Here is a 17,713-nt window from a genome sequence, read left to right on the forward strand (position 1 = left end):
AAAAGGGGTGCCCTGTAAAAAATAGAGAATTAAGTGGGAGATTTGAGCATGTTGGGACATTAAACATACCACTAGCTCCCAACAAATAAAGGGCTCTTCATTTTGGCACCATTGACTTGGTCAAACGGCCATAGTTAGTCAAAAGGGGTCAAAATAGAGGATAGTTGCTGGTTAAATTTGGTCAAGGCATTGATATGGATGCATAGGGCTTGTTTAGAGAATTCCATCAAGCTAAAGACTTCCAAAATCAGCCTCCGTTTGATCGAGATTTGGTTACTTTGGTGTTAAAGAGTTGACTTTTGCAAATAAGTAAAAAACAGAGAATAGTATAGGGTTGACCAAGTCAAAGGCAACTATATACGTGGATAGAGAATTGAAATACTACTCTATAGAGCCAAAGATCATTCAATTTGAAGTTTGGGAACCCTTCCAAAAGTCTTTTGAATTGCATTCTATTACATTGTTTGATGCAATGGATACAAACTAAGCCTAATACAAACTATGTACAAGCCCTAAGAACATGAAAAACCATAATAACAACAACAAAAACAACAAATTAAGCTAAAAATTACACCAAATCATAAAAAGAGAGCTATTCTATACCAAATCACACACAAATCACCATCAAATCCATATCTTTTTCATGGAAAACCATTAATCAAGATAACCATCAAATCCACATCTTTTTCATGAGAAACCATTAATCAAGATAATGGGCAATGGGTAATCTATAGATTAGAGGAAAAACAATGGAAAAAACCAAGGGATGTTCCCCGACAGTGGTGTCAAAAATGTTATGGCCCACCCTAACCCTCCTTGAAACACATCCAAAAAGAGATTACCTAGTGAACCGCAACTGTCTCGTGAGAGGATCTTTCCAATGGTCGAGCTCGTAACCCTTGAGGTCTCCAAGCTCTACAACTCCTTGAGAAGCAATTCCACCAGAAGCAATTCCATCGTACCTTCCACGAGCGTTGTCACACCGTCGCGTTGCACTACGGGTACTCGTCTCTCCACTCACCTCACTTCACTCACACACACTCATTAGCATGCATTATGGAAAGAGATTAGCAAGAGAAAGACTCAATTGCACAATGGGAGAGTATCTTGTATTATGAGAGATATTCACTTATATACATGGCCATAAGTGTTCACACTCACTTCTGGCTGGGCCCTTTAGGCTCATAAAAGGCCTAATGCTATTACAATGACTATTCTCATAATATATCCATGAAGTACATCACTTAGGACTTCATCCTAACTTGCTACCACACGCTCTTGAAGCAGGAATTGCCCCATAAATACTCCGTCACACCATTATGGGCACCCGTCCAAGTTGTAGCTTTGGACACTATTGCTTCATATCTTGTATGACCCTTTGGTGTATCTATCGTGACTCCTTAATGTAAAGATAATGGCAGTAGATCTTGTCAACCCTAGAATTGGGTTAGCAACAAGATGTCTCCGTCTTTGATGCATCAAGGTGGAACAAGTATGCCGGGTATGCCTATGCATGGTCTTATGAATGGGGCCAAGAATATGAACACGATGATGCACTTCATGCGAATCATGATTGATAGAATGGACCAACATTTCCAACACTTAGTGAACAAGTCCAATGCTTCAATCAAGAAGAATCGTTTTGGATTATCTAGCTTGGAAGAAGAACTTGGCAAAGGCCATAAAAGCTATAGTGAACCAATGTTGCATGTTTATGCATTAAACACATTTCAAGCAAGTCGACCACAAGATGGTAAGCCTTTTGTGGGTTCAACACGTGCAAATACATTACATGCTCTTCGAGCTAGTATGTATTATGGTGATCAAAGTCATGGACATATTCTTGGCAAGGGGAACTTACCTCCATATTCAATGCAACAAGGTGGGGCAAATGCATTTGGTATGCCTATGCATCAAGTTGATATATATGGATCAAGCATGCCTATGCATGGATCTTCTTCAATGCATATGTGCAATCAAAGATACCCTTCACCCTTGTCTATCAACATTGAGCCACATTGTCAAACACTCTTCTCTTCAAAAAAGGAGTGCTTCAAAAGGAGTGATTGAAGAAAGGCAATGCACAATGTTCGATGGTGGTGAAGGTACTACAAGTGAAGCCAAGATAAGGAGGATCAATGTATGTGAATTGTTGGTGCTGACTCTTGGTATCCCTATTGCTTTAAGTGGGGATAGAAGACCTATTATACACTCAATGTTGCTAGATTTGGGCTTTGCCAAAATCAATGGAGGATCTCCATTCACTTTTACATTTGACCAATGTATGGAGTGTGACTATATGGACCTCTATATGCACACATTACGGGTGTTGAATTGGAGGGCATGCTTGTTGTTATTTATAGACAACAAGAAGATGAAGATACCTCGAATGTATGAAATGGGCCAAAGAGGAAAATCTCCTTACATAGAGCTCAAAAAAATGCTATCACTGTAAGAAACCCTAATTTTAGGAGGCGTTTCACACGGGCCATTAGGGTGCGAAATGCCCAATTTGGGCAATTCACACACAAGGCATTTTCGCACCTTTTTGGCCCACATTTTTTTTCCCAAAAAACTTAATTCTACAATACTTGAAAATCTCCCTCACTTGATAATCCACAATTTTGACATTAAATGACACTTGGAAAAACTAAAAACAAAAATTGTGGCAAAATGACACTTGAATCCATTTATGGCAAAAAAATAAAATTATCATTTATTTTGGTAACGTATTACATAGAGGGTAGAAGTGAGTATTACGAGCCAAAATTTGCCAGCAAAATTCCATCCCTTACAAGATCCTAACTAGGGAAATAGATCATTCGGAGCAAGCTTAGGGCTACACTGGAGTTAATTGTGCTTGAAACAACAGGGGACTCTAGTACTTGGACAATGTTATGCACCATAGCTTCCCGGTGTTGTGCGATGTTTGTGGCATAGCACAAGGCCAAGTCTTGGTCTTCTTGCGGCACTACGGGGTCACTGGGGTCTCTACCACTTGTGACATGGCAGAATGCACTTCGGTTTACACTGTAAACCTGCAAAACAAGTTTCTCAATCATAAGAAATTTACACCATGAAACAAATGATGCTCTAAGGCTCTAACACATTACTTACCCAAGAAGTATGGCCAATGCGGCCACCAAGGTTTTGTAAATCCTGGATGTGGGAACACAATCTCCCTCTCTCCAAGCATGCTTCCTAAGATAGGGAGGCGGCCTCCTCTTCAGTTAGAATGGGTAGCTGTAGGTCAAGCAAATATTGTGCAAGCTCTTGAAAGGACCAACTAACGTGATCATAAGCCTTTTCAATATCCAGTTGAATCATAACCACCTCTTGCCTCAAAGCCCTTGCAATTCCAATTTGTACATTCAGTATATTATGCAAAATATTTCAACCTTTAATAAATCCATACTGCCTTGGATGAATCAAAGTAGGAAGAAATCGCTGTTGCAACCTGCCAGCCAAGACCTTTGCAAATATCTTATACATGGCCCCCATCAATGTGATTGGTCTCCATTGATGTAGATTAACTGGGGATGGAACTTTAGGTAATAAACATACAAGCCCAATCTTCCATCTAGCAGGCATGATGCCTGTATTCCAAACCTCCTGAAAAATAGAAGCGAGAGAAGCTTTCAACTCATCAACATACTTCGTGAAAAACTCATTGGGGAGCACATCCCATCTTGGACTTTTCCCTTTAGGCAAATGCTTCAACACAGCTTCCACCTCATCCTCAGAAATATCGCTTTCCAATTCATTTGCAGCAGAAACATTTCATACCTGGTGACAAACCAAGTAAAACAAAGACTCTCTAGCTATAATGACATCAGGAGATATGACCTCCTGCGGACCCAACAAATGGCGAAAGTCCATACACACATCTAGAACACAAGCGGTATCAGTAATCAATACTCCTTGCCTATCTTGCATCCTGACAATATTCTCACGTCGTGCATGCTGTTTGTGCAAACGAGCAAAGAACATATGTGATCGACAATTAGAATCTAGTAGGGCATCCATTCGAGCCATAAGTTTATAACTCACATATTGATTGTCGTGTGCAATGCTACAACTTGATGGGACAACCAATCAATAGCTATCTCAATGTCAGGGCAAGAACCATCCTCTTGAACCACCTGGTTCAAATCAACCCCAACAACGATTCTAGATTCCGTAACGTCTCCCTACAATACGATGCATTATGAATCTCAAATGTTCTCTCTCTCTCTCTCTCTCTCTCTCTCTCTCTCTTACACCTGTTTAATAGGGCACTAGCAGAGGGTTTGCCTACTGTGGAGTGGACAATGCACACCATTGTGCCGATCCACAAAATAGGGGATATGCGAGCAACTACAGGACGGTTATGGTTGGCCACGTGTTGGCCAAGCTCTATGGTGCAGTGTTGGAGCAAGAGCTTAGCTTATATGCTGAACGAGTAGGTTTACGCTCATCAGGGTAGGCAGGCTTCAGGAGAGCTTTCTCTACCACTGACCATTGTTGAAGTTTGAGCATAATGATGAGCTATGGTGGATCAAACACTAGAATCAACATAATTAACAAAGTGATTAGCAAGTGATTAAGATGTAATTAGTGAATAATTAGTAAATAGATTAATGTAGGCATGGATACTCAAAAACCAGCAAATTCTCATTAGGGATATGCCTCAATTTATAGAGTTTACATCAAGCATCAAATCCCATTGATTTCTCCATGATTCACTCCCTGAATATCTCCACCTTTTGCCTGATTCTCTCCACCTCTTCTCTTTTCCCTGAATATCTCCCAGAATATCTCCACACTCCTAAATTCCCTCATGCTATCCATTATTCTCTCCCAGTAGATTCTTCTAACCTTTTCACAGGTTCTTTCACAATTATAGCTCCTCTTTTACAGCCTCTATCCAAGAGCTTGTTCCCACACACACCCTATTCACTTGTATATTTCAACACCTCCCCTCAAGTGAATAATCCTAGCACACCTGGACCCTGTATCAAGTTTCCCTCTTACTTGATAGCCCGCGACCAGTGCCTCAAGTCCCTAAACTCCATAGTCCTTGACACACTCTCTCTCTCTCTCTATGTGTCCAAGGCTACTACAAGTGCCCGCGACCTTGACTAAAGTGCTCGCACATACATCTACCACTTGGCCTACATCATCGGTGGCTCAGAGGTGGTTTTACTTTATTGGGGCAGGTTACATTGGGTTGTGGGGTCTCTCTCTCTCTCTCTCTCTCAGAAAAGATGATCCAACTCCACTTCCCTTGGAGCCTCCATGAAGTTTGCCGATGTCGTTCCTTCTTCACTGGGTTTGCTGTAGCAGTCTCTCGCCATGTGTCCTGGCTTTCCACATTTGTGGCAAGTGAAGGTCCTCCCTCTTACTCTGCCTCTTCCTCGTCCTCGTCCTTGAGAGAATCCTCCTCGGGTGAAGAATTCTTTTTCTTCTCCTGCTGTTAAGTCGAACCCTTTCTTCTCTTTGCCTCTGCTCTCTTATTCCAGTAGAGCTGCTTCTATCTCATGTATCTTCAATTCAGGTACATTCTTTAGTGTTGCTACAATGTTTTCATAATCTCCTTTGTCCACACTCTTCAGAAGTACAGCTAATGCTTCATCATCTTCTACCTTTTTGCCAATAGCTGCCAGTTGTTGCTTAATGCTTTTATATTTGTTCAAGTGTGTGATTAAAGGTTCACTTTCCTTCATGTCCAATTTATAGAATTGCATTAATAGATTTATCTTGGAATTTTTTGCTTGTGTACCAAATAATTTATTGAGTTCATTCCATGCATCTTTTGCCCACTGTATCCCTGTGATATGATGAATGATTTCATCATTTAAACTGAGTGCAATAAGTCCCAATGCTTTTTCATTCCTACTCTTCCACTCATTTTCCCCTCTCTCTGGGCATTCATCTCTCCCTTCAACTAATCCCCACAGATTTTTCCTCATCAGCAAATACATGGTTTTCATGTATAAAACTGTTCCCCATTAAATTTGGCTATTTCCTGTGCTGAACTCATGGTGATGTGAAGGGGGTCTTACCTCTTGATCCAAATTCAAGATTCAAGGGCAGTGTCTACCCTTTTACAACTCAATATGGTGTTTAATAGATGATTACAACAATTTTATTAGCATAAAATCACCAGAAATTACATTAAATTAAGGGTAACCAATTTGTACGGGATGGTTGGAGTATCAAACCAACTCCGATTTGCAATCTGAAGTTATAGGGATCTGTATCAGATACCTAATGGTTAATTTGAACCCTCAATTGCACCAAAGCACAATGATTAGCACTGATTAATCATATCACTGATTAGCAAATTAATGCTCTGTTTTGTGTGCAGAAAACAGAGTATGCGGGGAGTCCAGATCTGGTGCCTTCCACTTCAAATGAGCTCAAATGCTTTCAAAGGCATCAATAGCAATGAGTCTAGTAGAGGATTAAGCCAAGAAACACAAGATTTGACCAAATAATGAAAGCTTAATCTCTGTTTTACCAAAGTCACCTGCAGATTTGATAAAGAGCTTTGATCTCAATGTAGACTTAATGAAATTGAATTCTGTCTTCACCAGCTTGTAGAGCATGCTTGATTACCCCTTGGGCTAAGAGGAATTAGTAACATTTGACTTGAGCTTGAAGAAATCTCCATTCTGCTTCAGAAAAACGGCGCCCCTTCATCTGCGAAAATCAGCGCTAATTCGTGGCGGTTTGCTGCGTTTTTTGCATAGGCTTGAAGCCAAGGATGTTAGCTAGCTAGTGGTAAAAGTTTTTGCCCTAATTTGATGTGTGCAAGATGCTAGAGCTCCTCCACTGGCTGGGGGTGAACGGAAAGGTGAAAAACTCACTAAAAATTGATTTTTTTGATCCTAATTAATTAACTAATGGGCTCATAAACCTGGTTGATTCTAGGCATGGCTCTGATACCATGTTGAAGTTTGAGCATAATGATGAGCTATGGTGGATCAAACACTAGAATCAACATAATTAACAAAGTGATTAGCAAGTGATTAAGATGTAATTAGTGAATAATTAGCAAATAGATTAATGTAGGCATGGATACTCAAAAACCAGCAAATTCTCATTAGGGATATGCCTCAATTTATAGAGTTTACATCAAGCATCAAATCCCATTGATTTCTCCATGATTCACTCCCTGAATATCTCCACCTTTTGCCTGATTCTCTCCACCTCTTCTCTTTTCCCTGAATATCTCCCAGAATATCTCCACACTCCTAAATTCCCTCATGCTACCCATTATTCTCTCCCAGTAGATTCTTCTAACCTTTTCACAGGTTCTTTCACAATTACATCTCCTCTTTTACAGCCTTTATCCAAGAGCTTGTTCCCACACACACCCTATTCACTTGTATATTTCAACAACCATGTATTCACTACTTTGAGATGTATGATTGATTAGGCCAGAGTGAGGAAGAGAAAGCTCTATTGCTGCTTTGTGGATTTTTGCAAGGCATTTGACACAGTACCACGAGAGAGGCTCTTTCAGTGCGCCTGCAGTCTCTTGGCATACCAACAGATATGACATGGGGCATCTATGCATTATATGAGCAGGTTTTTGGGTGAGTCAGATACCCAGGAGGTATGTCTGAGACTATTGCTAGCACCATTGGTGTGAAGCAAGGATGCCCACTTTCCCCCATGCTATTTGGGTTATACAATGATGAGGTGGCTGACTTCATTACATGGGGAGGCGAAGATGGAGTTGATCTAGCAGGTACCTCAGTACATATTATGCTTTATGCTGATGATATTGTATTAGTGTCTGAGTCTCCAGGAGGTCTACAGCAGCATCTACATGCACTCGATGATTTCTGCACACAGAGGGGTCTTACTGTGAGCCTTGGGAAAACCAAGGTTATGGTCTTTCATACATCGAGACAGGGCAGGAGAGTCAGCTGACATTCACTCTCGCAGGACGCCATGTGGAGGTGGTGACATCATACGTGTACCTAGGGGTTATCGTCTCTGCAGCAGCAGCAGCCACACGCTTCACCATGGGTTCAGCAAATAGCCAGAGCTAGATTGACACGGGGATATGCAGCATTGGCTATGCTAGAGAGATAGTGCCACCAGGTGCATTTTCAGGAGCCCCGGACGAAGGGGTGGCTATTTGACACATTAGTCACACCGGCACTGATGTATGGAGCAGCGGTATGGGTGCCAGGCCCCTTGCTACCCATTGGTGGACACAGATAGAGAGACCACGCACCCTCATGATGGCACGCATGATACGCAGCAAACCGTCAGTACCTCATGACATTATCCGAGCAAAGTTTGTTGCGCCTCCTATGATGGTAGAGGCCATATTCCAGACTATATGCTTGCTAGACAGATTCGAGAGATGCCACAGGACAGATTGTCATACAGAGCTTTTGAGGCATCTAGACAGCTGGCTGAGGCAGGAGACAGAGGATCATGGTATGCACAGGTCACACATTACTTCTCACAGCATGGCCTAGCCATGGATCATGGTATGCACAGGTCACACATTACTTCTCACAGCATGGCCTAGCCATGGATCATCTACCACCATTCCAGTATGACAGGGATGCACCACATATCCATCTCTCATAGTGAGAGGGACAGAGTATTGAGATAGGACCTATGGCAGCTTTATACACGAGAGACATGGATATCGCCTACACAGCCTCTTCCACCGAAGATGCTATACTACAGAGATCACTTCATTGAGTATCACTAATGATGGATTCATAGAGAGGCCTAGATACATGGAGGGCTTTTTACCAACACGGCTCCCGAGTAGCTATTGGTCAGCTTAGAGTCTCATCACATCAATTGGAGATCGAGATTGGCAGAGCAACACGGATCCCCCGAGAGGAGAGGGTATGCAGATTGTGCAGAGAGGTGGAGAGTGAGGAGCATTATGTATGCAGATGTAGAGCATATACAGCCATCAGAGAGAGATATCCCATTTTATTCAGAGAGCCACATTCCCTATGCCAAATCTTTGAGGCAGCAGACCAGCGCATACTGGGGAGATTCATTCTAGACATATAGCGTCACACAGAGAGACATCGTTAGGCTCAGACAGCTCCAGAGGAGGGACTACAGACACATATCACTACATTTTTTCAGAGATCCATCTCACTCCCAGCCCCTACACAACAGCAGGGAATTACTCTCCAGAGAGCAGAGACACTCAGAGCCCGCAGGAGACAGAGGACATCTGGCTTTCGGACACCATGCCTATACCAGAGAGAGATGACAAAGATCAGAGCTCAATTTCACAAAGAGGGTGCGGAGCGACTGGCTCGGTTTAGAGAGCAGACCCAGGCATGTTCTTCAGGGAGCTGTGGACACCCCCTTCATTGATGTATACCATTTGATACCCTCAGTATGGTACACGATGGAGCTAGCTAGGTTGCATATCATGATTGTATACTCCATGCATATAGCTTTGCATTCTCCTAGTAGTAGAGCTCCATCCCCTCAGTATGGTACACGATGGAGCTAGCTAGGTTGCATATCATGATTGTATACTCCATGCATATAGCTTTGCATTCTCCTAGTAGTAGAGCTCCATCCCCTCCCCCACTCATTGTACTTATTGCACACCTAGATTCATGCATATAGCTTTGCATTCTCCTAGTAGTAGAGCTCCATCCCCTCCCCCACTCATTGTACTTATTGCACACCCAGATTTAGCTTTTTAGTTCATACTTTTTCATTTTGTTGGGATGACAGAGGATACCCCACACAGGTACACTGATTTGTCTCATAGGCCGAGTTCGGTCTTTTGGAAGATGTTAATAAAATCTTTCTTTCTTCCCTCCCCCCCCAAACACACACACACATACACAAGCTCATATCCAATTAGAGCACCAACAATAAACATTACTAGATAATAGGACTCCTTGTTTCTCAAATTATGTATACATTAGAGACTCCCTCATGATGGTACAATGTTCTCTCTCTCTCTCTCTCTCTCTCTCTCTCTCTCTCTCTCTCTCTCTCTCTCCTTACATCTATTTCATTCTCCTTCTCCATTAATTTTCCATGATATGGGCTAGTAAATTACAAGGTGAGGGAGATTGCAATTTAATAAGTAATACCTTCGACATTTTAATCTTGGCATATGCGCCACATACCATTTTCCCAGCAAAGTGATGTAACAACTCATTAAACCCTACCCCCCCCAAAGAAAAAGCAACATGGAAAACTCACAAAAAAAGGAATGACCTCCATTTCTTTGTCTTGAGTCACAAGATTGTTTATTAGGGTGCTGATACCTTTTTCTCAATGGAAGGCCACAAGTCTAGCTGCAAATGAAATTTTAGCGAAGTGATCTCCTTCAAACATCTTAACATGAATGGCTTCTACTTTGACATTCTTGTAATCTTCTCGTTTCTTAGCAACTATTTCTTCTTTGATCTTGCCAAACTCATCGTGTCTACCACTTTAATATTTAAACTCTTTTGAAGTTGTTCATACTTCTACCCACCAAGGGCCTAGGCTCTTGTTGCCACGTGTTTGGTTGGGACTTGCTAGTTGTTAAAATGCAAGTTTCTTCTATGCCAAGTTATCAATTTTACTACGAACTCTTAAAACTAAAGGTGCATCCATAGACCCCCTTTAACAAAATACCTATGAACTAGTGAAACTCAAGTGAAGTCTCACCATAGCTTCTGAGTCATCAAGTAGTTTTTAAAGAAACAATCCTTTAATGGATCTTTTGGTGCTTCAATTTTATAGAGCTGTTAAAAGTAAAGGTGCATGGACCCCTTTAACAAAATGACCTACGAACTAGTGGAACTGAGGTGAAATCTCATCACTTGTGAGTCGTCAAGTAGTTCTTTTTAAAAAATCACTCACAATGGATCTTTTACTGCTAAAAAACACTTTCTTGTCTTGAAATTAAGGGATGGTATTTTATAAAAATAAAAAACAATTGATTTGTGAGTGTTTGAAAGGAGTACAATCCAAAGGTGTTTGAAAGGTGTTTGAAAGGAGTACTATCCAAAGTGAACACCTCTCCTTTTCTTCACTTGTTCAGAATATTTTTTTTTCCTATCACCACAATATGGGTATGCACAGTGGACACACTGGTCCTTCAAGCCAAAAGTATCTACATGCTTCAACATCTCTTGTCTAGCCCATCAAGGGCCACAAAATCTAAAGATGCGACACACTTATTTACAAAATCATAATTAATCACCAAAAGAATGTTCATTTGACGACAACATGCTTATGCTTTAAGTATGTCTTTGTTATAAAATTTGTAATTTTTTCATGCCAAACTTATTGCGTGATATATACTGCAATGGATGCATATTGGGGATCAAGCATACAAAATGGATGCATGAAAACCCATGCCAAACTTATTGGTGATATATACTGCAATGGATGCATATTGGGGATCAAGCATACAAAATGGATGCATGAAAACCCATCCGATAAAAAGGGAAACAAAGGGTCTCAACTCTTCTATGGTTTAGGGATACACCACATATCTATCTCTCTCATCATAGTGAGAGGAACAGAGTATTGAGACAGGACCTATGGCAGCTCTATACACAAGAGACATGGATATCGCCTACACAGCCTCTTCCACTGAAGATGATATACTACAAAGATCACTTCATGAGTATCACTGATGATGGATTCATAGAGAGGTCTAGATACATGGAGGGCTTTTTACCACACAGCTCTCGAGTAGCTATTGGTCAGCTTAGAGTCTCATCACGTCGATTGGAGATCGAGACTGGCAGAGCAGCACGGATCCCCCGAGAGGAGAGGGTATGCAATTTGTGCAGAGAGGAGGTGGAGAGTGAGGAGCATTATGTATGCAGATGCAGAGCATATACAGCCATCAGAGAGAGATATCCCATTTTATTCAAAGAGCCACATTCCCTACGCCAAATCTTTGAGGCAGCAGACCAGCGCATACTGGGGAGATTCATTCTGGACATACAACGTCACACAGAGAGACATCGTTACAGGCTTAGACAGCTCCAGAGGGGGGATGACAGACATAAATCACTACATTTTTTCAGAGATCCATCCCACTCCCAGTCCCTACACAGCAGGGAGTTACTCTCCAGAGAGCACAGACACTTAGAGCCCGCAGGAGACAAAGGACACCTGGCTTTCGGACACCACACCTATACCAGAGAGAGATGACAGAGATCAGAGCTCAGTTTCATAGAGAGGGTGCGGAGCGACTAGCTCGCTTCAGAGCAGACCCAGGCATGTTCTTCAGGGAGCTGTGGACACCCCCTTCATTGATGTATACCATTTGATACCCCCAGTATGGTACAGGATGGAGCTAGCTAGGCTGCATATATCATGATTGTATACTCCATGCATATAGCTTTGCATTCTCCTAGTAGTAGAGCTCCATCCCCTCCCCCACTCATTGTACTTATTGCACACCTAGATTCAGCTTTTTAGTTTAGTACTTTTTCATTTTGTTGGGATGACAGAGGATACCCCACACAGGTACACTAATTTGTCTCATAGGCCGAGTTCGGTCTTTTGGAAGATGTTAATAAAATCTTTCTTTCTTTCTTCCCCCCCCCACCCCCCCCCACACACACACAAGCTCATATGCAATTAGAGCACCAACAATAAACATTACTAGATAATAGGACTCCTTGTTTCTCAAATTATGTATACATTAGAGACTCCCTCATGATGGTACAAATGTATACATTAGAGACTCCCTCATGATGGTACAATGTTCTCTCTCTCTCTCTCTCTCTCTCTCTCTCTCTCTCTCTCTCTCTCTCTCTCTCTCTCTCTCCTTACATCTATTTCATTCTCCTTCTCCATTAATTTTCCATGATATGGGCTAGTAAATTACAAAGGTGAGGGAGATTGCAATTTAATAAGTAATACCTTCGACATTTTAATCTTGGCATATGCGCCACATACCATTTTCCCAGCAAAGTGATGTAACAACTCATTAAACCCTACCCCCCCAAAGAAAAAGCAACATGGAAAACTCACAGAAAAAGGAACGACCTCCATTTCTTTGTCTTGAGTCACAAGATTGTTTATTAGGGTGCTGATACCTTTTTCTCAATGGAAGGCCACAAGTCTAGCTGCAAATGAAATTTTAGCGAAGTGATCTCCTTCAAACATCTTAACATGAATGGCTTCTACTTTGACATTCTTGTAATCTTCTCGTTTCTTAGCAACTATTTCTTCTTTGATCTTGCCAAACTCATCGTGTCTACCACTTTAATATTTAAACTCTTTTGAAGTTGTTCATACTTCTACCCACCAAGGGCCTAGGCTCTTGTTGCCACGTGTTTGGTTGGGACTTGCTAGTTGTTAAAATGCAAGTTTCTTCTATGCCAAGTTATCAATTTTACTACGAACTCTTAAAACTAAAGGTGCATCCATAGACCCCCTTTAACAAAATACCTATGAACTAGTGAAACTCAAGTGAAGTCTCACCATAGCTTCTGAGTCATCAAGTAGTTTTTAAAGAAACAATCCTTTATTTGGTGCTTCAATTTTATAGCGAGCTGTTAAAAATAAAGGTGCATGGACCCCTTTAACAAAATGACCTACGAACTACTGGAACTGAGGTGAAATCTCATCACTTGTGAGTCGTCAAGTAGTTCTTTTTAAAAAATCACTCACAATGGATCTTTTACTGCAAAAAAACACTTTCTTGCCTTGAAATTAAGGGATGGTATTTTATAAAAATAAAAAACAATTGATTTGTAAGTGTTTGAAAGGAGTACTATCCAAAGTGAACACCTCTCCTTTTCTTCACTTGTTATGAATATATATATTTTTTCCTATCACCACAATAAAATTGTATGGGTATGCACAGTGGACACACTGGTCCTTCAAGCCAAAAGTATCTACATGCTTCAACATCTCTTGTCTAGCCCATCAAGGGCCACAAAATGTAAAGATGAGACACACTTACTTACAAAATCATAATTAATCACCAAAAGAATGTTCATTTGACGACAACATGCTTATGCTTTAAGTATGTCTTTGTTATAAAATTTGCAATTTTTTCATGCCAAACTTATTGCGTGATATATACTGCAATGGATGCATATGGTGGACATTTTTGTGTTAAACAAATTGATGCATGGGCATCAAGCATACAAAATGGATGCATGAAAGCCCATCCAATAAAAAGGGAAACAAAGGGTCTCAACTCTTCTATGGTTTAGGGCTTAGGGTCTAAGGTTGGCACCAATAGAGAGTTAGCAGCAAAGGACGACACCAGTGCATGCATCGTGCGCATTCTATCTTCTTCACAGGCAAGCGTCAGGCGTAATGGATGAGCTGAAGCACACAACTTTGTCGAAGCGGTTCACAGGGGCAGGAAGAGAAGGCATCCTCCTCCATGTAACCTTGCCACCGGAAAGCTCACACAGGCATGCTACGTAGTCCTTGTGCCAGGCGTCACTGTAAATGTAGATGAAGTCGCCACCGCCAACACAGGAGACGAGGGGATGCTTCTCATCATCCTCTTCATCAAAGAGAGCGTAGAGCTCATCCGGCATTCGACCGAGCTCGGTGCACTCCAGGGTGGCGAAATCAACCGACCAAAGCTTGAAGCAGGGGCGGTCCCGGCAGAGTCCGGCAAGGACGAGTGATGACCCGCATGCGACGAGGAAGGAGTAAATGCTGTTGGCGGGTTTGAGGAGGGCGGCATTGCTCCAACGACGGCACTCAAGGTCAAGAGAGGCCAAAAAGCCCGTGTGGGTCTCATAGGCAATGAATTTCCCAGCAAAGATGGTCGGGCGCATCCACTGGGAGGAGCTGGAGAGGCGGAATTGAGGGGGAAGAGGCGCACAGGGCTGCCAAACATCCGTCTCAGAATCATAGATCTCGACAAGGAGCTGGTTGTACAAGGCTTTGCCACCGGCAACCACCAGGCGGTAGCCTGCACCATTGCCATGGGCACTGCTTTCAGTACAGCATTGCTGGTTTTCAACCATGGCAACGATGGGGGAACGCCGCGAGAAGAGGAGAGGGGGGGTTTCCCGCCAAGAGCGGTTGTTGATGAGGCAAGGGGTGTAACCGAGCTTGCAGATGCCGGTGCCGGCGAGCGCGAAGAGGAGGCCATGGGTGCCCGTGAGCGAGCCTTGGTCGTACGGCGGCAGCTGGAAGGCCGGGAAGCGGTGCCAGCGGCCGGACTCGGGGTCGTATCCAAAGGCCTGGTTTTTGGCAGCCAGAAAGTGGTTGACTCCGACCAAGAAGAACCAGGGGCGGTGGCGAAAGTGGCGGGCGGCGAGCTGACGGCAGAAGGTGCCGGCGGGCCATAGCAACGCCCGCCAGCGCTTACACACAGCCGCGGCCGCCACGCTGCCGTGCAGGGGAAGGAGCCCCAAAATCTCCTCTACAATTTCCGTGCTCAGCTTATCGAATACTCCTTCCATATCTATAAACCCCCCAAGAAGGGAAAAAAACCTTACCGTGATCACGAAATTGCATGCTTATGTAGGCCCTGTCTCCCCCCCTCCCCAACCACCACCACCTAAAAATTCCATCCCATCATCATCTTCATTATCACCACCACCATCTAAAACAACAACAACGTCTTCATCCATGGAAGAGAGAGTTCTACTAGAGCATAAATTGTTGCAAGAAAGCTACTTGTATAGAAATTGTACCCACAACCCACCATGGCTGCTCTCTCAAATGTCCAAATGGAACATTCGGAAAGTTCTACTACCAACAACAACATGAAACATGAAACATGTCCAAATGGAACATTCGGAAAGTTCTACTACCAACAACAACATGAAACATGTCGATTTTCGTCCAGTGAGCAATGGTGGCCAAGCTTGTGCGAAGATGGTGTGCTGTCATTCATGCATGGCTGCATGGGGATGTACAATTTGCCAAGTTAACTGTGTCACAATCAAGTTAACTTGGTCATGGGAAGACTACAAAAGGACCATTTTTCACAGACGCAATTAACTTGGCCACCTTCAACATAACTATGCCAAAAATGGCACAATTACAAAATTGAGTGCAAAACTTGGCCAAACTTCATCACTAGCTCAATAGTTATTAGTGGGTTTGCAAAGGAAAATTTTTCCTTGGCACTCATTCATTGCTTTAAGTTTCGTAAAGTGGGTGCATAGGAAAAGGCATTCACTAGCCTATACCCAACCCACCCATTAGCTATTGTGCTACTTTGCAAACAATGGATAACATAATATAAAGGGAATCGAGGAAGTGGCACTAAGAGGATAATAAAAAAGCACTTATCCTAAATTTCTTTTGGAGGACATTCTTGTTGTGTGAACTTACGTATCTTTAAAAACTACCCCTTCTTTTGACACATAAAGTTTTCATTTACCCTTCTTAACTCCTCTTTAAAGGGCATTACAACCTCTAATTTGACAAATGAGATTTGAAGGTTGTAATACCCTTTGAAGGGGATCTATACTTCACCCTTTGCACCCTAATAAGAACTAGGTTGGTCTTGTGACTCTTGAGCCAATGAACCAATGCAAATTATGGATAAATAGATTAGTAAAATTATATGCATGAATATGCTTAAATATTAACGTAAGCATGGTAGCTTGGACCTTTTTCATGGCCGATACTTGGCCATGAAAAATGGTTGATACTTGACCATTTTTTAAAAGGGAGGATAGGTGGCTAAATGAAGAACACCATCCACTTTATCATAATCTTATTATGCATTTATTGCCCAAATATAAGTGTTTGATAAATCTTACTTTTGTAAGGTACCTAAAATAATATGAAAATTTTTATCTTTTCTTCATAATGTGCCATCTAGTTTAGGAGTTGAAACTCAAGGCCTTCCCACTCTAGTCATATTTTTCTAGCATGTTAATGGCTTTCCAAAGTGGCTCATAAGGGTGGAGAGTTAATGAATCTTAGAAAGTGAAGAGTGGTGGGGAGATATGTGGGTTATACAATCTAAAACACACTGTTTATGATTACACCATAGATATATGTACCAAAATCAAAGGGTTGATCTCAAGAGCTTGGAGATATGGTGGCTATACAATTTGAAAAACAATGGGAAATATCTAATGAATGCACACTATTCACAAATTAAAAATAAAAGGCTCGATACATGACCTTTTATGCTGGATTGTAAATATTATTTGTAACATCCCCATGTGTGTGATTGTAAATGTTATTATTTGTAACAGCCCTATGTGATTGAACCATGACCACGCATGTGTGTCAAGAAAGATGTTTTATTTTGAAACCATAATGATGGAATACAACTTACCATAGGGCCCCATCATCATTGTTCATTGTCATCCTTGAGTACTTTTCTTGATTCTCCTCGTATTCCTTCTCAAATACCGTAAAATGCGACTCTAACCCCATCACACAAGCCTATCAAGAAAGACATTCTTTTAAAAGACCAAGAAAGACATTCCTTTTAAAAGACCATTACTTTGGAACTATAAGGTCCCTATATCTTTATACATTGTCATCTTTGAACACTTGGAAGTCACCATTTTTTCCTCCTTGTAGACCATTATCATGGAATAAAACTTCAGCTACTACAAGGCCCCAACATCTTTGTGCATTGTCATCTTTGAGCACTTGGAAGTCATTCTTTTTTCTCGATCCTCGTACTCATTTTAATTGTTTCTAGAAGGATGAAAATTCAATCTATATTTATAAAGTTTAGCAACCATAGTTGTAATTTTTAATCTACTTAAACATTGTGTATAGAGCATACTCTGAAAAT

The 17,713-nt window shown here is 41.8% G+C and overlaps 1 protein-coding gene across 1 annotated transcript; it reads right to left on the reverse strand.

Moving 5' to 3' along the window:
* Positions 1-14,270: 14,270 nt before the first annotated feature.
* Positions 14,271-15,401, reverse strand: LOC147625682 (F-box/kelch-repeat protein At3g24760-like). Its single transcript, XM_086817717.1, has one exon. The coding sequence runs from the start codon at positions 15,399-15,401 to the stop codon at positions 14,271-14,273; it is 1,131 nt and encodes a 376-aa protein (XP_086673843.1).
* Between the last annotated feature and the right edge of the window lie 2,312 nt (positions 15,402-17,713).

Source organism: Cibotium barometz, chromosome 23 (assembly GCF_041138505.1).
Source record: "Cibotium barometz isolate CiBa-2024 chromosome 23, ASM4113850v1, whole genome shotgun sequence".
Classification (NCBI taxonomy): Eukaryota; Viridiplantae; Streptophyta; class Polypodiopsida; order Cyatheales; family Cibotiaceae; genus Cibotium; species Cibotium barometz.